The sequence below is a fragment of the Schistocerca gregaria genome, chromosome 1 (assembly GCF_023897955.1).
Source record: "Schistocerca gregaria isolate iqSchGreg1 chromosome 1, iqSchGreg1.2, whole genome shotgun sequence".
Classification (NCBI taxonomy): Eukaryota; Metazoa; Arthropoda; class Insecta; order Orthoptera; family Acrididae; genus Schistocerca; species Schistocerca gregaria.
Genome location: NC_064920.1, coordinates 805,247,073 through 805,269,328, shown reverse-complemented (window position 1 = coordinate 805,269,328; position 22,256 = coordinate 805,247,073). Strand labels below are relative to the sequence as shown.

The 22,256-nt window shown below is 37.5% G+C and overlaps 1 protein-coding gene across 1 annotated transcript in view; it reads right to left on the bottom strand.

Annotated features, from left to right (window-relative positions):
* The window catches only part of LOC126270326 (CAP-Gly domain-containing linker protein 1-like), a 536,038-nt gene that overhangs the window by 97,691 nt on the left and 416,091 nt on the right, over positions 1-22,256 (bottom strand). The window contains 3 exon segments of the mRNA XM_049974062.1: positions 8,371-8,424; positions 9,848-10,079; positions 13,844-14,024. Coding sequence (XP_049830019.1) covers positions 8,371-8,424; positions 9,848-10,079; positions 13,844-14,024 — 467 coding nt within the window.

Below are 22,256 nucleotides of genomic sequence, written 5' to 3'. Positions count from 1 at the left end.
GTAGAGTTTTTGCTGACACTTTGCTCCAGCATTGTAGGATCTCAAAAACTGGCAGGTGGATGCTGAAGCAAATATGCTATTTGACCAAAGGCTTCAAATTTTTACGATGTACTGCCAATTGATGACAAAAGAGTAGACATAGCCAGCAAAAAAAAGGTAGAGGGGATGTGTAATTTACTTCACTATTTTGGTGCCCCTAGTTTTGGTTGACACGATCTGCTGTGAAAATAATTAATGAGTAAGCCTTCTGTGATTGATTAATAACAGTATGGGAATTGTTAGTCATGCCTATAGACAGCCATACTTTGTTTTCATGAGGACTAGACTTATTGTTAGTTGTTAGATGAACAAACACATCTCTGTTGCTGCTCTTCAGTTACACCACTCAAGCATCTGGTGTCCTTGGACCACTGGAAGTAGGCTTCACCTATGTACACAGATAAACCACTTGCTTAATAGCTACCCTTGGAATGCAATACAGTAGTGACTCTGCATGGTGGATTTGGCAAGTCATTGGTAAGTTTCTGGAGGAATGTGGCACCAGATGATTATGTACAAGCCAAGCAATTTCCGTGCATTACTGGTCGATGGTTTGCGAGTGCATAGCCGACACCTGACAGTGTGCCAAATGTGGTGCACTAGATTCAGACCATGGGAATTTGGTGCCCAGCATACCAAGGTGAACTCACTATTATGCTCCGCAAAGCGTTTTAGAATGATTATGGTCTTGTGACACATACAGTTATCAAGCTGGAACATGTCAAAACTGTCAGGAAAGTAATGAAGGATACAGGGATGGAGATCGTCAGCAATAAAGTTTATCTAACCCACAGCTTTCATGGTGCTCTTGATTACTACTGCAGATCCCACAGAAGCCTGGATTAAAGCCCCACCTAGCATAATAATGCCCCAAACAGTGAGTGTCTGTGTTGTGTTTCATGTTGCGAGCAGCCATTCATTTGAATGATGGTGTATCCAGATCACCGACCTGGTACAACAAGAATCATGATTCATCCGACCAGGCAATATGTTTCCATTGATTCAGTGTCCAATCATGGTGAGCCTCTGCCCAATACATTCACAGCTGACAATATTACTGGGCCAAGATGGGGACATGTAGGAGTCATTCGCAGTGCAGTTCCACATTCAGCAATCCACACTGTACCAAAATAATACTTTGTCTTCTGCCACAGAATGCCACCTATCCAACTTTACAGAGCAGACAAACCCCGAACTCCATGTTTTATGATGAGGCATTGACATCCCACATTTTGTTGTCTACCGTCCTTCAACCCTTTTCCAGAGATGTTTGTGACAGCAGAATATCAACAACCAGCCAGCTTCACCACCTCCAAGCTGCTCCTTTCCAGGTGTCACACCATAACAACCTGTCCAATGGCAAAGTCACTTGTGTAGTCAATTTTCCATTCTGTGGCCCATACCGTTGCAAGAATCACTCTCTGTTCATCTCTGTTCCATTTACATACTTTCCTTACTGTGTGATATGCCATCAGCACCAACCAAGAAGCATCCAATCCAGCACTGGGCAATGATGACACTGCTTTGGTTCATCATTGTATTACAAACAGTCCAGCCTCAGTGGCCAGAGATATGGTTCGTGTGTGTGTGTGTGTGTGTGTGTGTGTGTGTGTGAATAGTGCTTGCATGAACGTGTGGTTTTTCTACTTTAGAAGAAGTCCTTTTGACCAAAACTCAAATGCATAGCAGTCTTTCTGTTGTGAATGTCTGCAACTCAACATCTACTATATAAGATGAGTACAATCTATCCTTTTCATAATAACAATAAATAATAATAATAGAAACTCTGTAGTTCTAATGTGAATGGACTCTTGACATATACTAAAACAATGAAAGCCTTAGTTTCTTTGCTAATCACTGTGCTAAATGTTTAACCCACATAGTTCTAGCATCAGATCTCACCAGACAGTTTTTTGCTGTGTCTGCCAGTGACGCCCATATGGACATGTCAGACATACACAAGTGTCCAAGTGAAGAAAAAAATCACAAGAAGGTAGTTTCATGGGGAAGCAGCTTCAGCAGTCCTGGCAGTGGTGTATGACTACTCCAATATGGCTCTGAATACAGGTAAATAAACGTTTGTTTCTATGATTATCTTCTTAGATTAATTATCAGGGAAACTGTTGGCAGAAGTTTGCAGAACATCCCCCCCCCCCACCTCCCCCCACCCCCGTTCTCACTAAAATATCACAGGGTACCCCGAACACTGTTCAAAAATATTATAAGTGTGACAAAATACCAACAGCAGTAAAGCATATTAGTGAGTAGTGTATCTATGTGCAGAGAAAATTGTTGCATCCTGGTGCATTAGTAACTGCGAAGTCATATCAATAGAGCTGACATGTCTAGCATGCAATGTCTATGTTTGTTGCTTGAAATTCATGAAGTATTACTCTGATAATTTATACTCTGGTAAATTATTCACCCTGCAAATGAGTGAAAAGTTCTAATACTTTTACAAACAAAATAAACCCCAGTAGTCCATTACAGTATCCAGAAATACGTTAGTAGGAAATTAATTGCCAGCCTTCACAAACTCATTTTTTAAGAGCCTACTGCACTTCGTTTATCAGCAATGTATTCTACATCTAAATCCACATTTTTAATATTATAACTTACTGACCAGTCGGTAACACTATTTTTATTTTCTGTGTCATTCATTGGTGGATAGTATAATTTATTATGTGATTCTGAGTGTGTCAGTATTACTTGTTCAGATCAATATGGTGAAATACAGAAAGGAATGAAGACTCTCAACTAAGAGGTCATTACAGACAGAGTACTAGCTCAGATAGGGAGTGAAAGCCTTTTTCAATGGAATCGCCCCAGCATTTGCTGTAATAGATGATAGTGGGGAACAATGTGGAACCTAAATTTGGATGGGACTTTCAACTTCAGTTCCTCTGAATGTGAGTCTAGAGTCTTACCAAAGGCACCTCGTCATCCATTACTGTAACATGATAAAATGATGATTTTCTATACACTGTTTTGTGAAGTCAACAGCAAATAAGCCTAAATACAGGATACATCCTGTCTCCTGAAGCCAACTGGTCATTAGAATTTTACACTCCGTCTAAATCAGTTATTCTTTCAAAAGAAGCATCTGTAATATAGTTTACACACATTAAATCAACATTCATCTGAATGTTTCAGTAACTTCTGCTCTAAAATGTTGACTAATGATACAGTTTTATCTAAAATATTATACACAGAATCTGTTAAAAAGTTTTACTTGCAAACACTGAGCAAACACAAATTTTTATTTTCCACAATCATAAATTCTTTCATTGTAAGGGAAAACAAAAGAGAGGGGAGAAAAGAATATTGAAAATCAGTTCTGAAAGAGGACTGCTCATGCCAATAGATGTGGGGCAGAGTGCATCATTTTCGGGTATGGCTAAGATTCTAGTCAACTGATTCATTCTAAACTGGCTCTCTGTATTGCTCAATTATGTTACTCATTGACAGCTTTTTTTTCTAACTGTTCCATAAATGTTGTACATTTCACACATGTTCAATTTATAATATCAATTTTTAATTGTTTTATGATTCTTATCAGTAACTTGTTCATCAGCCTGAAATGCTCAAATGAATTTAGGAGATACTGAGGACAGACATGAGTGTACATATCAGAAAGCTCATCAGCAGCAGTAAATTTCATTGTCTGTGAATAATTCTCTTGTGTCTCTTTCTTTGGTACTCACTTTCTGTTTACTATTATGTTGCAGATATCAGCTTTGGAAGATGAAGTGGAAAACCCTGGGACAGCCAGCATAGTAGGTGGGTATCAACAATACACAATTATGTTGTTTAGTTATCTGAGGACTTAAGAGTATTTGTACTTACCTAAACCACATATAGGTTGGTTTACAAGTCTCCTGCTGAAATTCTACAATGGATGACATTCAATGGTCCTGCAATTGGGAAGCTCTGAAAATAATCTTTTGGACCTATGTAGTACAAAGAAAATGTTATACTTCAGTTCTTTTGAAGTCTAGAAATAAAATGTCCTTTTAAAGTATGGCCTTCAAGTTATATGCCTCAGACAACTGCTTGAAGGTATGTTAAAAAAAATCATGTGGCATTGCCTTGAGAATTGCCTCAGTATTGTTTCAAACTGTCTCAAACAGATTTTAAAACTAGCCGTACTTCTCTGTATCAGACCAGTAAAATGAAAATAAACCATGAAAGACAAGCTCTGAATTTTACAGACAGCAGAGCATACATTCCTGGTTCTTTTTATCAAAATTTATGCAGTATCATTGCTAAGATGATGGCACATTTTACTGTTCTGTGGGTGCCATTAAGATATAATCTAACTAAAAGAATTTTTATTTGAATACTGTGCATGCATGTTTGTCTTCTGTGAATGCCAAAAGATGCATCTGCTTTACAGAATTTTTAACTCAATAATTTTCCGAGTGAAGTTTGCTTTTGATGGATTTTATATTATCACATATATGATGGAACAGAACAGACTTCATTGTGCTACATAAATAGCCACTGAAGCTTCTAATAAATCTCAGTTAAATAATTTGATTCTCTTCAGGAATTTGGAATCTTGGCAGCCAATATACATGAACATCTCATGCCCTGACAGTCACATAAAATTGGAAGTTATCAACATTCAGTATTACACAGTAATATTCTTTTGAAATGGTAGCAACTGTGTTGATGATGCTCTTATTTGCTATAGAGATCAGAGCATATGAACAACTTCGTTCTGTCATTACACAACAGCTCTCATTAAATTGTTAAAACAAAAAGATTTTGTTGGTTGTAATGAATCACCACCAGTATGTGTCTACTGCAAAACAGCCCATGAGAGATGCTGACTAGTTTTTTCAGGGTTCTTATACTGGTAATATCATCATCATGCATTGTGCTCATCCTAACAATCCCATGTGATCTGTTATTCCCACAACACACTGTTTTCCCGCTATACAGGATGAGCCAGTTAAGACAGACGACCCCATATATATCCAGAATGAATAAATACCTGTATATCGAGCTGTGCTTTTACCAAATTATGATGGACAGTATGGTGAATCTTCTGATGTTAACAAGTAATTTTTATTGTTTACAGTTGCTGGATTAGGGCACTGGCTTTGTTTCTTTTTAAAAGAAAGTTTTTTTTCCTATGGTGTCTGAAAGAAGATTCAAAGAGGACTTCAACATAACAAGTATGGAACTTGATCAAATAGTGTAAGGTAAAAGCACCACATACCACTGGGCCACTATTAGGAGAAGAGCTTCACAAATGTCTGTGTTATTGAATCAAATGTAAACAAATACATAACTCAGATATGATTCTTGTTTTTACCTGTGTGCTTGAAGCCCATTAGTTGGTGTCCTGCTATTGTAACAATCAGATAACTAGCTCATAAAGCTACTGAGATATTCACAATGGTACATGATAGTTGTAAAAGTAGATATCATTTACAGCAAATGTCGCCAATTATTAGAGCAGTGATGCAGTTGTATGCTCAGAAAGTACCCAGACCTGCACTCACATTCTGTCTTTGCACACATTATAAAGAAAAGTTCTAGAAACTGGATTGTGGAGAATAAAATATGGTAAGGAAAACAACTAATCAAAGAAATGCAACTAACATGTTAGCAGCAGTAAAACACAATGTTAATGTCGCTAAGAGGCATCTCGGAAATATGATAGGGATCAACCAAACAAGTGTTCTGTGAGTACTAAATTCCATTGTACTTCATCCTCTTCACATTTCACTGCATGTACAGCTTCATTACTTCCAAAATTGGTCACAGTTCTTCAAATGTTATCTACGAAAAATGCAAAATGACGTGGCATATCTATGCAACATTTTGTTTAAGACAGAAGCATAATTTACAAACCATTAGAAAGTTAATCTTCACAATATGTGTACATTGTGTACAGACTGGCTGCTTGCAAGAGGTTATCAAGGCTGGTAGGTGTGGAAGGAAAAAAATAATTCAGCAGCTGACTGGTGTACAATGAGGGACTGACAGGGATTAAGAAGCTAATGGAAAGCAGGAAAGTGATGATACAGGTGGCTCTCAGCAGTAGGAGCATGAGCACTGAATAAGGTGGCAATAATAAACCTTTTTAGTCTGTTTCAGATTTTCAAACAAATGGAGTGCTAAGGAATGTGATAAGTAGGCTGAACCATACAGACAGCTTAATTTAAATATTCTGCTTCCTGCACAGCAGAATAGTTTCCTGTAAATGACAAGAAACTAAAATGTAGAAATAGGTGGTAGGTACCAGCCTCAGCTAGGAATGTACAAGATTAATGCACTGAGAGAAATATCTTGTGAGGTTCTCTTGCAAATGATTACAGTACTCATATGCATATATGAGCACTGTATTACAAGTATCTGACATAGTGTAGCTAACTCTTGTTATCTTCTTAAATAAAATTATTCACTTTGTCACAAGTCTCTAATACTGACTGACCTAGCCCTGCTTGTATCAGTGACAATTATTGCACTCTGTATAAGAACCATAAGCTTCTCTCTCTCTTTCAAACACACACACACACACACACACACACACACACACACACACACACACACACACACACACACACACACAGAGAGAGAGAGAGAGAGAGAGAGAGAGAGAGAGAGAGAGAGAGAGAGAGAGAGAGAGAGAGAGAATTTTCTTATTAATGAGAAAGTTTTTTTGTCTTTCACTTGAATGGGAACAATGAATACCAACTTTGAGACAAATTATCCAGTTTAGATGTTCATCAGTACCGGTAGTATATCGAGGAACTGTTTTGAATGATGCGAGTAATTCATACAAATATAAGTAGATTAGACTCTTTTGAGTTGTAGTGACTGATTGTAACTGTATTGTGTTAAGTCTAAAACAGATTTCAGAAGCAGGAAGTGAGACAGTTTGAAGATTATTTCTGTTCTCGGGTTTTCTGGTATCTCTTGCATATGAAAATTATACACAAATACAGTATTTTAGTGGTATGATAGACATATTACACTGTTTATTTATACTTTGGATAACAGTGGTACCAACACTGAACCATGGGACATATCTGAAGCTGTGTCCCTTCTTTTTAGCATTATATTCACATTCAATCACAGAAAATACAGCATAAAAAAGCTATGTATGAATTCATTGACATTAAGCATTAGTTTAGACATTCAAGTGTAATACTGCATGCAGCTTAACTTGTGGGCCAGATAATGAGGCACCTGGTCACAGAAAAGAAGCATCCCAGTTCATCAACATCTGAACACTACTTATGCATTTCAGACTTGACATAAATTGTAGGGATTGTCACTTTGAACTGTTCTTTAGGACCTATGTAAAACTGAAAACCCAGTTTTGCAGGCCATAGGAAGTGAAGTACAAACCATTCTTATATCATCATATTCTTAAGTAAAGATTCTACTATGTACAACTAGTCTGAAGCACAAAAGAGACATTGAGTCCAAAGTCTCATTGTAGTTTTAGGGAATATGTGGCTTACTTAGTAATGGCACTAAAGTATTTCTATTATCTTATTTTTTCTGTATATATATACATAAATCAAACAATATTTCTAATAATACTTAAGAAATATTCTGTTTATACAAAGAGCTATTATTTTGTGGTAAAGTTGTTCTTTTCTGCATAGTTAATATAAATACATTTTTTATTGCCTGTCATAAAAAATATTTAATTATGTTTGTTTCAAATTATATGAAAACAGATGAAAACCTGCCAGTTCACTTTAACTAATATTTATTCAAATATTTACACATATTCTCATCTCTTGTATCTTACACTTATTCTCATCATCTGTATCTTTTTTGTGACACTATGAGAGGAACTATCACAATAAAGTTTCCTTTTTTATTTATTATTCATTAGGAAAAGGAAACATAATTACAAGACTAATCGGTGTTAAGCATACCTTTACGTCTGTGACTATCTTCCTGTCCTGTTTTTTCTGTCTCTTTCTGTTCTGACACTTTTGTTACAAAAGACATTTAAAAAGACAGTGCTTCAACAAAATATAGATTTATTCCAAAATAACATCAATGTAGTTTCAGGAAATATTTTTTGCCACAGAAAATATTTATCCTAACTTATAGAGATAATAAAAGATAACAAATGTAAAAATTCTGGTATTTACATGTGTTTTTGTAACTTAGTTTAAATATAATATAACATGGGTATGGTCTCAAATAAGATAATTATCCATGCAATCATAGTTTGTAACCAAGTAAAATTAACATTTTCTTTTTACAAATAAATTTTAAATGGGTAAAAAAAAATCTGAAAATAACATACAAGTGAGCATACAAGACAACAGTTTCAACCTAAACTCTTACCTGAAGAGAAGTTTTCGACGTTAGTGGAGTGGATGATGTTCGAAAAGATGACCTCTACAATATGAACAATTAATAAGTTATTAATTAGCACATCATGCTACACTGTGTTTCAGTAAAAACTGGTTATATCCAAATAACTCCATTTTTATTCTAGACATTCACAAACAGCAAGACTAGATACAAACAAATACAACAGATAATCTACAATTACTATATTGTTTTTAAACTCGCAACAAACATACACGCATGCTTTACACAATATTTACTTTTGTTAGCTCTACAACTTGGAATGCATTGTTAATTTAATACACTAAGAAACCTCTACAGCTGTTTTCCTGTGCGCAACAAAATTAATTTACATAAGTGATTACAAACAAGTCAATATTTGCAATCAGCAGCTACCAACTACAATCCAAGACAAAACTTCACAGTGAAGGAAGAACAATGGTGTAGTAATTATACTGCATTTGGCTAAAACACATCTTTTCTGTCTGTATATTAAAAACACATTAAAAAAAATTTAACTTGTGAAAATGGACCCCATTATTTGCCCTCAATGTAAGTCACAACGTTGCTCTAGTTCTAGCAACTACAAAAATGGGCCAAAAAAAACTTAATATTTCATAAGTGAATGTGCAAATTATAAAAAGGACACACTTTCTGCATACATGTCATCTGCATTAACCATATTGATTGTAACATGCATATGACAGTATTTGTTTCCTGTAAATTTCATCACAATGTCATTCCAGGTTTGTAATGTTTCTCAGCTATGAAAATAGTATGCTCTTGAGTATAACACAGATTGTAAATTACTGAATACTTTTCCAACTAAAAAGCTCAGACTGTGAAAGATTTTATATCTTTTTAATCCATTGCCCCCAATAAAATATTTTTCATCAAATTATAATATTTCTCTTTTAACTTGCTGTCATTCTACACGAGGAAGCAATCCTTAGCTGTCATTCATACTTGCTGTTGCAAATTATTGTTCTGCCACTGAATCTCTCAAAGATTAAACATGTCTGACAGATAGAAATGAAACATTCAGCTGCAAAGAATGAACTTTTATGTTACCTATATGATGAAGCATAACAAGCAGCAACTGAGGAAAAATGACAGCAAGTATTAACAATATAAATAACATTGATGAGTAGTCAGTAAAAGATGGACCAGCTATGATGCAGATTAGTGTAGTTACACAACAGTATATATTTCATTACTTCTTGTAAAACAGTGCAACATTATGAAATAAATCTAAGTTTATGTACTTCATTCAAATAGAATATTTAAAATAAGGAGTTTAGTGCTGTTTGAATGTACCATTAAATGTGAGACTATGGTTATAAAAACAAGCACTCAAAAGGCACGAATGACATTCATGTACTCAACCATACCTACCAAGATAAAAACCATTTCTCTGTTTGTAGACTCACAGTAAATGGGTCCACAAATGGAAAAATCTCTACGTGCGTACCTGCTGTGATGCAAGTGATGTGACACCAAGCTTGACTCGTGAAGCAGTGCGACTGCTTGATGACGTAGCACTGGTTACAGATGTTAAAGATTCCTTTGACCCAGCACGTCTGACAGAAGGAGGTCCCCCACGATGGATGGCACAGGATGCTGAAGGTCGCCTTGATGATGGGGACTTACTGACTTTATGAGCCGGTGCAAACAGACCATATTTGGGCCCACACTCAAAATACCTGGATGGCAGATAAAGTCATAAGCACTCAACAATGATGATGTTAATGAACACACAATAATCAATACGCTCTTTAGAATTTATAGCTACTTTACAACTTTTTCTTCTGCGCAGTAAAAAAAATGCAGGTAAAATGGTGGGTAACAAGTATTTATGACAGTTTGTACTTTGAACTGTAACAAGTAATGATTAATAAATAATTTAGCAACTGCAGTTTTCTTCTGAAGAGATCATAAACTTAAATACTGTTTTGCATGAGTAGTGCTTATTCAGCATACATGTAATGTGATTATTTTAATACACTGAATTCACAGAAACAAAAGAAAATGCTAGTTTATCTAATGCATGGTGAACATACCAGTCCTCTAAAATTTTATACCCTACATTTTGTTTACCATGTAGAAAGCCAAGCTTCTCCTTCTTTAACACAGTCTAAATTATCTGAAAGTCCACATGCGATGTAAATTTACTCATCTTTGAGTTGACACTTTCATTTCATTTATTATTTATTTTATTAGTTTAATTGTATTGTTTGTGTCATGGCTACTTGGTCACAAAACAAGTAACTATATACATAGTTCACACACAAAATACAGATTTTCAAAAACATGAAAAAAATAAATCAAGAGTGTCAGCAGAGTGCTTAAGTATAGTTACCATATTACAGTGAAAGGCACAAAGCTATTAGCAGAAACATCTGTACAGAATAAAATACATGTACTACAAGGAACGCATTTAACTTAGACTGTAGTGTATTAGTCGCTGTTTACGTCTCTACTGAAATCAAGCTTAAACTGGAAACTGCAAATCTTGGTCTACAATGTTTAATATCCCTCTCCCTCCCCATCCCAAGGTTAATTCCGTTAGTGTACAATGCCAATTGGGTGAATGCTATTGTTCTGCCTGAATTATTCAACTGCATGTACAGATGCACTTCCTGTCACCACATTTGTCAGCTTTGTAGCACAATGCAGAGAAACTCACAATCAGAGTACCACAAATACTTGAAAAAAAAAAAAAAAGCTCTTAATCTTGTGGACAACATAACCCATGTAATGTTTGTAATCTCCAATGTCACAAGCTGAACTAGGCACTCTGTATTCATTTTCAAGGAAGTTTTCATCTCACTAGCATCAAAATAATTTTGTTACAGAAATTTTCCTGTAGATGCACACACATTTGCAACATAATACTGCCAAGACAAACACTTCTACAAAGGACCTGAAAAAGCAATTACATGCTCTTCTAGCATACTATCAAGACTGCTTAAATGCTATGCAAATATCATTATAGTGACTGACTTCCAAGGAATAGACAGCGGGAGGAATACTCCTCATCTCACGTAAAAACACATTCTGTACATAAATACAAAGTCACAACTAAATCTACTCCTCACTTCTCATGTCTCTGACCTTAGATGGCAGAACGTTGCAGTAAATAAAATACTGTAATTCTTTCTTCAGAATCAGCTTATATCTTCCAAATTTTTTAGTCTGTCCTAACTCATCATCTGCTCTCTTTCCCCTTACTTCCTATTCCCCACTGTAAACCTTCCACAGTCCCTATCTTTGTTGTACCTTTACTTTCATTTTCCTCTTTTGTCACTTGGATTTGCTTCTTTATGGAGGTCTGATTCAAATAGCTCTTTTGCCATCATCTTTCTGTATATATGTTACTTTTCTCTAAGTCTCAAGGACCAAAGTTTGAAGTTCAATCACTGGTTAGTTATACCGTTCTTTCTGGCACGTAACATGACTTCCAACTGTGACAATTTTTCAACTATATGAAAAATGCAAAACTGTATTGTGGTTCAGATTCCAAGTCAAACTTTAAGTCCACCTACAACTAGCTTCACAAGTCAGGGGAAAGCATGGTCATAATGTTTCTAGTAAGATTCTAATAAAGAACACTGCTATTCAAACCAACCTTTTGGTTGACGGCTGCTTTATTTCCTAACTAACTGTATTTCTAAACCATTCCTGGTGCGTCACTAATTAATATTTTCATGTACCGTCAAACACTATCATAAAAGCACTCTCAATGATTAAAACCTCCTAGCCATATCAGTTGTTCTTATAATTGTAATTTCAATATGCAATAATTAACAAAGATTATGATTCAAGTCAGTAACTTGTAGTTTATAACTAATTAATAACTCAAAACATATTGGAATGCTAAATAGTGCCCCTGGAGATTATGTGTTGTCTACGAGAACAATGGCATCCACAGTTTTCCATACACCTACGGATACAAACTTTTTACATTATTTCAGAACTAAGGGAGTACACACCAGACTACCAAAGAAACAATCCATTCATTCACCCAGGCATGATTGTTTAATGATGTGCTTCCATGTATTCTGCCAAGTTTTTCCTTCCATTTATGCTTAATATTTGAGTGAGTGGGTCAGCCATCTTCTTCAAGTGTTGTGATTTTTGCTGTCGCGTGTACTTGCTGCTTGGACTCCAACCAGACTCTGAATTATTATTGGTCTCATGCCACTATATCTGAGTTTTATTCCCAACACACACTAAGTCCTTGTATTCTTTTTTGTTTCTCAGAGCTCACACTGAGATTCTATGAAATACAGTTTCTTTCATCATTTTCCGGCTTTGGTGGATGTAATGGCCAACAACCTTTCCTCAACATGCTAACTAAGAGAAGAACTGACAGATCCCTGAGTGACAGTGTATACAGAAAACATACACACAGTGACCTCTCTCTCCATTCCTTGAGCCATCACCACCTGTTAGAAAGAAATTTAGTGCTAAGGATCCTGGTCATAGAGCTCAAACAGTTTCACACAAGGAGAAAATCACTGAGGAATTACAACTGAATGGGCACTGCAGTCAAAATACAGAATTGCTGAGGAACAGGCTATGACTGAGACCAAAGAAGAGTAGCCAAACATCACTTATCTACATTATGTTAACCCAATATCTGGAAAGATTGGTACACTCTTATGTGAACATGCCATTCAGTATGTTTTGTTCCCTTCAATTAAATATTCTTTGTAATGTTCAAGACAATCTAGGTCTCTAAAAGTTGGGTGTGTATTACATCTCACACAAATGTGGCACATCTTTCATGGGGCAGACTATCAGAACAGTTGAGCAGAGATGAAGGGGAAGCAATGACACACTTGACTAAAACAGTAAAGCAAATCAACTGTAACCAAGCACTACCTCCAATACAATCATGGAATGAAATATGGTGAAATTAGTATCATGTTGCAAACACCAAGCTTCTGGGGCAACATAATTAAGTAGTTTATCAAAATAAAGATGTCACAAAACCTAATGAACAGATATGGAGGTTTCAATTTAAACAAGGCTTGGGGTCTGGCACTTGATTTATTAAGATCACACTGGCTTTCATGTCCACTAGAGCTGGAAACGGCGACAGAATTTGTGTTTCACAGACTATCAGCATGAAATCTGAAAAACGAAAGAGAGTCAAAGGGCACAGTGGGTATTGGGAACCAAACACAGCTATAAATGGTAGTATGAGACCAACAATAATTTACAGCCTGTTGGAATCGCAACAGCAAGTACACGTAACACCAAAACCCCCAGAACCTGAAGAAGATGGCTGTGTTAGTTGTCCAAAAATTGTACATAAAATGGCAACAACTCATCAGAAGACCTCAAAGAACACCATTAATGCATTCATTCACTTTCTATGCAATCAATGAACACAGTAACTTCTCAGATTACAAACCATTATAACAATTTTTAACATATATATCAACAATGTGATTCTTACCTCTTTCCCTCCACAGAACCATCATTTTTGCCAAGAGGATCATCAAGCTCAACACCACACCATTCGCCTGGAGCAAACTCTGTTGTTCCTATATAGCGCAAAACTCCTGCCTTTGAACCCATACTACTCATCACAATAACTCTGTCACCTAGTTTCAGATCACTAGGTGCTGAAGAAGAACCTAGGATAAAATACACCAAATGCATTAGTTTTGTATTCCACAGTGTAATACAGACCCACAGGATAAATGTGAGTACATTAATTCAGCAAACTTCACCATAAATTATTTGTTACACTAAAAATTTGTGTGTAACTGTATGCTGTGGTGTCCAAGTCATCTGCTCTGATGCAGACCAGATATAAGCACCATTCATCAACAAAAATTGTTGCATAGAGCAAACCTGTTTTGCTTTGGCCCAAGTTGAAATTCAATTATAGCTGTAATGTAAACATTGCAGCCATTGAAGCCATCATAATGGAAGACCATCATGTTAGACTAAATGACAATGCACTTAAGTTTACTCATAGTATAGCATACAACATGGTTCATGTGGTGCTGCAATCAACATCAAGCAGTAGTTATCATCATCATCATCATCATCATCATCATCATCCTTCACAGGTTTTCTGGAGTCTTTGGCCCTCTTCTATCATGTACATCAAAATATTTGCCCATCATTTGTTTTTTCTTCATATATGCATCCCCAACCAATTCTAGCTCCCTACACTGAACCAACCATAGACTATTGTGCTTTTGGTGCAGCCACTTTAACTATACATTGTGAATAGTTCTCCAATTACCAATTTTCTGTCCCTAATCTGTATGTAGCATTTTCAATGTAATTTTAACACAAAAGATAGGAGTTTTTCAGTTCTTGTTTCCCCTTGTGCCCCAAGTCAGACATTTGTAAAGAACAACAGAGATTATTAGGGTCTCGCAAATATTGTCATTGGGGGGGGGGGGGGGGGGGAGGCAAACAAGGGAGTCTGTGAGAAATGGCACCCCATAACCCAAATCAAGATGTCCAAACACAGACAACAGCAGGAAAGGTTATGCTCTCTTTTGATCCAAAACATATGCACTATGTGATCAAAAGTATTGAGGCATGCCCAAAAACATGTGTTTTTCATATTAGGTGCTTTGTGCTACCACCTACTACTGGGTACTCCATATCAGCGACCTCAGTAGTCGTTAGACATCATGAGAAAGCAGAATGGAGTGCTCCGCGAAACTCATGGACTTCGAACGTGGTCAGGTGATCGGGTGTCACTTGTGTCATACATGTGTATGCGAGATTTCCACACACTTAAACATCCCTAGGTCCACTGTTACTGATGTGATAGTGAAGTGGAAACATGAAGGGACACGTATAGCACAAAAGCGACAGGCCGACCTCATCTGCTGACAGACAGAGACCGTCGACAGTTGAACAGGGTCGTAATGTGCAATAGGCACATATCTGTCCAGACCATCACACAGGAATCCCAAACTGCATCCAGATCCACTCCAAGTACTATGACATTTAGGCAGGAGGTGAGAAAACTTGGATTTCATGGTCAAGTGGCTGCTCGTAAGCCACACATCACGCTGGTAAATGACAAACGACACCTTGCTTGGTATAACGAGCATAAATATTGGATGACTGAACAGTGTAAAAACTTTGTGTGGAGTGACAAATCATGGTACACAATATGGCGTTCCGATGGCAAGGTGTGGGTATGGTGAATGCCCAGTGAACGTCATCTGCCAGTGTGTGTAGTGCCAACAGCAAAATTCGGAGGCGGTGGTGTTATGGTGTAGTCATGTTTTTCATGGAGTGGGTTTGCACCCCTTATTGTTTTGTGTGGCATTATCACAGCACAGGCATACATTGATGTTTGAAGCACTTTCTTGCTTCCCACTGTTGAAGAACAATTCGAGGATGGCAACTGCCTCTTTAAACACAGTCGAGCACCTGTGGCAGAGTGGTTACACGACAATAACATCCCTGTAATGGACTGGCCTGCACAGAGTCCTGACCTGAATCCTATAGAACACCTTTGTGATGTTATGAAATGCCGACTTCGTCCCAGGCCTCACCGACCAACATCGATACCTCTCCTCAGTGCAGCACTCCATGAACAATGGGCTGCCATTCCCCAAGAAACCTTACAGCACCTGATTGAACATATGCCTGCGAGAGTGGAAGCTGTCATCAAGGCTAAGGGTGGGCCAACACCATATTGAATTCCAGCAGTACTGATGGAAGGTGCCACAAAATTTTAAGTCATTTTCAGCCAGGTGTACAGATATTTTTGATCACATAGTGTACCTTCTTGAAATGCTACACACTGTCAGGGCTTACACCATTAATGTATCACATGCAAGTATCCTAAAATTAATCTCTGGCCTGCAATCACAATGTGGACTTCTGTGTTCTGTTGCAACATGACAATGTACATCCTCACACAGCCAGGGCAACAGATGTGACAACTAGAAAGTCACCATACTGAAAAGAAGTTTCTCATAGTGATTTATATGTATCTGATTCACTCAAAGAAGTACTAAATGTCAAAAAGTTCCATTTTAATGATGGGGGTATACCTGACTGAGCCTGAGCGGTTGTGCAGATTTCTTTTCTATAGGAATTCTGTCACTTTTGTAAGATTTAGTGCATTTGCTTTGAGTGTGGGGGAGATTATGATGAATGGTGGGAGATACAGTTTTGTGCAATATGTGCACAATAAATAATTACGAGGGCTATCCACAAAGTACATTACGTTTTGGAATTAAAAATAAATAAAGTATTGGAATTTTTTTTATTTTATACAGATGAAAGCCACACTTAAATACTACTTTTCTACATAGTTGCCATTTAAATTAAGGCACTTATCATAGCAATGGACGAGCTAGGAAATTCCTTTGTCATAAAATTCCACCACCTGCGCCTTCAACCACGGGGTTACCTCTTCTTGAAGCTGTGCATCGTCATCAAAACGTAGCATAGCCAACCACTTCTTCATTGCTGGGAATAAGTGGAAGTCACTCTGTGCCAGGCCGGGACTGTACAGTGGATGAGGAAACAACTCCCACTTAAAAGATTCGAGAACTTCACGAGTGGCATTAGCCGTGTGGGCCCGGGCGTTGTTGTGAATCAGCAAGATCTTTGAGCCCAACTTTACCCTGTTTGTTTTGTATTGCTCTTCTGAGGTTGTGCGGAGTTTGGCAATATCTTTGAGAGTTTATTGTATTACCTCTTTCCAGGAAATCCACAAAAATCACACCTTTTCTGTCCCAAAAGACAGTCGCCATCACCTTCCTTGCAGACATTGTCTGCATGCATTTCTTCGGTTTTTGGGGGGAATTTGTGTGCCCCCGCTGCATTGACTGCAATTTTGTCTCGCAGTTCACATGCTTAACCCATTTTTCGTCACCAGTAATGATGCGATCGAGTAATGAGTCGCCATCTTCCTCGAAAGCATCCAAAAACGTTAACGCTGCAGCCATTCGCTGATTTTTGTGAAGCCCTGTCAAGATTTTTGGTATCCATCTTGCGCAAAACTTGTGGTAACTGAGCTTTTCGGTAATGATTTCGTGCAACAAACTTCATGAAATTTGTGGAAAACTCCGTTATTATGAAATTACAGTTTTCACGGACCGCGGCATCGACTTTTTCTACAAGTTCAGCACTCACTATGCTGGGTCTTCCACTTCGCACTTCGTCGTGAACATTAGTTCGGCCATTTTTAAATTTTATGACCCATTGACGCACTCCACCTTCAGTGATTATGTTGGCCCTATACACTTCACAAAGCTGCCGATAGATTTCTATCGGTGTACAGTTTTTTGCAGTCAGAAACCTTATTACAGCAAGTACTTCACACTTCGTGCCATTTTCAATTAATGCTGACATTTCACACTGTCACAGTAACTCAACAGAGTACAGCACGAACCTCTCACTAGCACGGCAGGATGCCGACTGAGTGGCGGAGTGCCGTGACACCAAGATGGCCGCGCTAGCCCCGCCCCTAACGGACACAAATGAAAACGTAATGTACTTTGCGGATAGCCCTCATATTTTTAAAACATTTCTTGTTTTCATTTGAGTCACGCTTGTCCAGCTGAGCACACTGCTGCATAAGCGAGAACCTGCTTTCATAAATCACTGTATGAAAAATAATGAAAAATCAAAATTATACCTGCAACCAAAATATCAGTCCAGTTACAGTGATCTGATGAGAAGGAAGCTTCAAACAAGATAATATCACAATAAGCAGTATGTTTGTCAGTAATGGATTGTTTGTAACTAAAATAAACTCATATAATACCTTATTTTGATGTTTAACAGTTCTTGCTGGTCACTTGACTGAGCTAAAAGGTCTGTAGCTATATCTGAATCAATTGCTCATGTACATATTCTTCACACCGCTGATGAAGATCATCATCAAATGGTGATGATCATGTCAGATTCTATTTTGAATTTGCAGCCGAGTTAATCCTTCTTCTAACTATAATGTATCGTAGATCCCTCGAACAAAAAACCATGCCCAGTTCTTGGAGAAAGGCACATGTCACACCCATCTACAATAAGGGTTGTAGAAGTGATCTACCAAACTACTGTACAATATCCTTGACATCAATTTGTTGTAGAATCTTAGAACATATCCTTAGCTCAAACATAATGTAGTATCAACAGAATGACCTCCTCAATGCCAACCAGCAAGGATTTTGAAAACATTTGCACTTTTCTCACATGAGGTACTGAAAGCTTTGATTCAAGGCAATCAGGTAGATGCTGTATTTCTTGATTTCTGAAAAGCATTTGACTCAGTACCACACATATGCTTATTGTCAAAAGTATGATTACATGGGGTATAGAGTGAAATTTGTGACTGGATTGGGGACTTTTGGTAGGGAGGATGCAGCATGTTATCTTGGTTGGAGAGACTTGGTCGAATGTAGAAGTAACTTCGGGTATGCCCCAGGGGAGTGTGCTGGGACACTTTCTGTTCATGTTGTATATTAATGACCCTGTAGACAAAATTAATAAAATCAGGTTTTTTGCAGATGACATAGTTATCTATAATGAGGTACTACCTGAAAGAATCTGCATAAATATTCAGTCAGATTTCAATAAGGTTTCAAAGTAGTGCAGATATGGAAACCTTACTTTAAATGTTCAGAAATGTACAACTTTGCACTTTACAGAATGAAGAACTGTAGTATCCTATAACTATAATATCAATGAGTCACTGTTGCATCGACCAACTCATACAGATACCTGGGTGTAACACTTTGTAGGGATATGAAATGGAATGATTACATAGGCTCAGTCATGGATAAAGTAGGTAGGATACTTTGGTTTATTGGTAAACTACTGGGGAAGTGCAGTCAATCTACAAATGAAAGTGCTTACAAATCATTCATGCAACTGGTTCTAGAATACTGCTCAAATGTGTGGGACCCACACCAGGTAGGACTAACAGGGGATATTGAATGCATACAGAGAAGAGCACCCATGGGATAGCGTCACAAAGATACCAAAGGAACTGAACTGGAAGTCTCCTGAAGATAGGCATAAACTATCTCGACTCTACGCATAGACTACAACCCCCTGCGTGATGCTCACATAGATATGGTGAGGATAAGATTAGAATAATTACAGCACACACAGCTGCATTCATACAAATTGTTCTTCCCATCCTCTATAAGTGAATGGAACAGAAAGAAACCCCAACGACTGGTACAAAGGGACGTATGCTCTGTCATGCAACTCACAGTGGTTTGCAGAGAATGGATGTAGATGTAGATGTGCAGAGCAAGGTGCATGCAGCTGCAAGGGCTTTTGCTGATGAAATTAAGACCAACAATGACACAGAGTAATTTAGCACAACTGACAGAAAAATTAAGTACCCTTTTTTTTTTACCAAAGGGACAGAATAACATAGTGATACAGTGGCACATTATTTAATACTCTCTCAGTACCACTCAGTACTATTATTTGCCATATTATATCATTCTGTGGTTGTTCTGAAGGTATGATAGTACATGTGCAGTTGCTGAATTTCTTATCAGAATCATGCCTAATGTTTGCAAAGCACATAACTGCATGCACAGAAGCAATAAAACTATGAATATTTCCTATCTGAAGTGAGTACTGTTTTACTCACAATCAGTGGTTACAGTTCTTTTTTGAAAGCTACTGGCACTGTTGAGAGATGATGTACAAAAAGTGTTAGTACACTATATGCACAGGTAATATTGTTTCTGGTTGTAACTGTTAAGCACTAACAGTTATTATTTCATAATTTCGTTGTGCATTATCACACATCGTGCTATTCTATTCTGTCTCTCTTTCCAACTGGTTAGCATTAGAACTTGCACAACAGCCTTGAGTAAAATTAATTGTTTGCTAATGAGTAACAAGATCAAAGAATTTAAATTTGCTATTACAGTCATCATTATCACCATCATCATCATCATCATCATCATCATCATCATCATCATCATCATATTAGTCTGGATAACCAGTTACGCCTTACTGTAGCTGTTTCATCTATCATAAATGTAAACAAAAATTATGTACAGATAATAAATGAAATCTGAAAAACCAGGACATAAAAAATTAAATTATTAGCAGAGAATGTTTTGCAATATACTACTGTATTTCACAAAACAAAATCTTTAAACTCAGAATCTTGCAGAAAAAAGCAATGGATAAATCAACAGAAAGGGTAACTTTAGCTGTATAGAGCAGCACACTGATACAAACACATAATGAGAGTGGTGGTGGTGGTGGTGGTGGTTCAGTTTTAAGAATATACCGGTTGGTTATAATTAAACTGATGGTGCTCCAAGTGCTGCAGTGTGGGCTGTACACATCTCGGGATGATAAAATGTCATAGGTATGTTCAATAGTCGGTGCACTCACAGATATGCTGAAAAAATAATAATTTCACTTTCTGCCACCAAGTGATGTGATGAAAAGGGGAGGAAAGATAAAAAACACAATAATGGTGATTCTGGCATATTTATTAGCATATGGTCACAAGTTACAACATGTGTTCAAAATGGTCTCCAGACGCGGCTACATGGTGTATCCATAAACAGTATGGTAGATAGCTGTTCAAACATATCTGGTGTAACCACAGCGATATGTCATTGCATGCTACCCTTCAGATTAGTAACAGTCCAGATACACATGTTCATATATTCCCATATCAGAAGTCACATGGGTTTAGGTCAGGGGATCTGGAAGGCCACACATCTTCAAATTGCCCAGAGAAGATGCAATTGTTATCAGAGGTTTCTTGATGCAAATCTTTCACCTGACAAGTGACATGTGGTGTCAGCATGTCTTGCATTGAAACAGCAGTGTGGACACAGTTGGGTTCTTGCAAAGCTGGAATCATGTGTTGCACAAAGGGGCCCTTATAACATGCAGATGTCACTGTACGCCTAACAGGCCCAACAGGTGTCATCTCCTTGAAGAAAAATGGACTGAGAATGATGGAGCTTGTGAAACCACAACACTCACTCAGTAACATAAATCTGAGTGCAGTGGATGTTCCTGCTCAACATACGGTGGAACAGAACCCAATATGTGACAGTTCTGCACATTCAAGGTGCCATGCAGAGTAAAATGTGCCTCATCCATCCAAAGAATATTCCCCAGCCACATGTCATTCACTTCGATGTATGCCAAAGAATGAAGCAATGTAGCTTATCTTGGGGGTTTCATTTGGTGCTCATTCTGAATCTTAAAGGGATCCCAGAGTAAAATGTGCCACAAGATTTTTTGAACTATTGACCAGGGGATAGAGAATTTCCATGACAAAGTTCAAGCACTGGCTGCAGAATTTGAGGCAGGTGCTGCGCAGCTTGGTATAGCTACAGCAACTTCATCAACAACTGTTATGGGAATGAGCCACCTCCCTTTCCCTCCTGGGCCATCTCCCTCTCCCAGCCGTGCCACGTAATACAACTATTTCTTCAACTTTCTTGATTAATCCTTTAGCCCATTTATTGACATGGAGCCTCTTTGCAGCTGTTTGGTTAGTGGTATTCCCAAACAGTGTATGGTCTTTCTTCTCAACAGACATTGCATTTCGTATGGAAAACTTCAACCTTCTTAACTTCTTACACCAACAGTCGCTTCACAAAAGAAATCAACAAGCATCACCAAGTGACATGATAACAGGGAACATTTCACATTCTGACTACTTACAATGTCGTAGTTTCACCAGGTGGCACAAAGTGAAACTATTATTTTTTCCAGTATACTTTGTGAGAACACCAATTAATAACATATTTACAATGTTTCAGCATCCTGTCCACACTGCAGCACTTGTAACACCGTCATTTAATTATAACCACCTGGTACAAGATAATGTCATTGGTCACATTTAAGTATGTTTTCTGGAATATAACAAA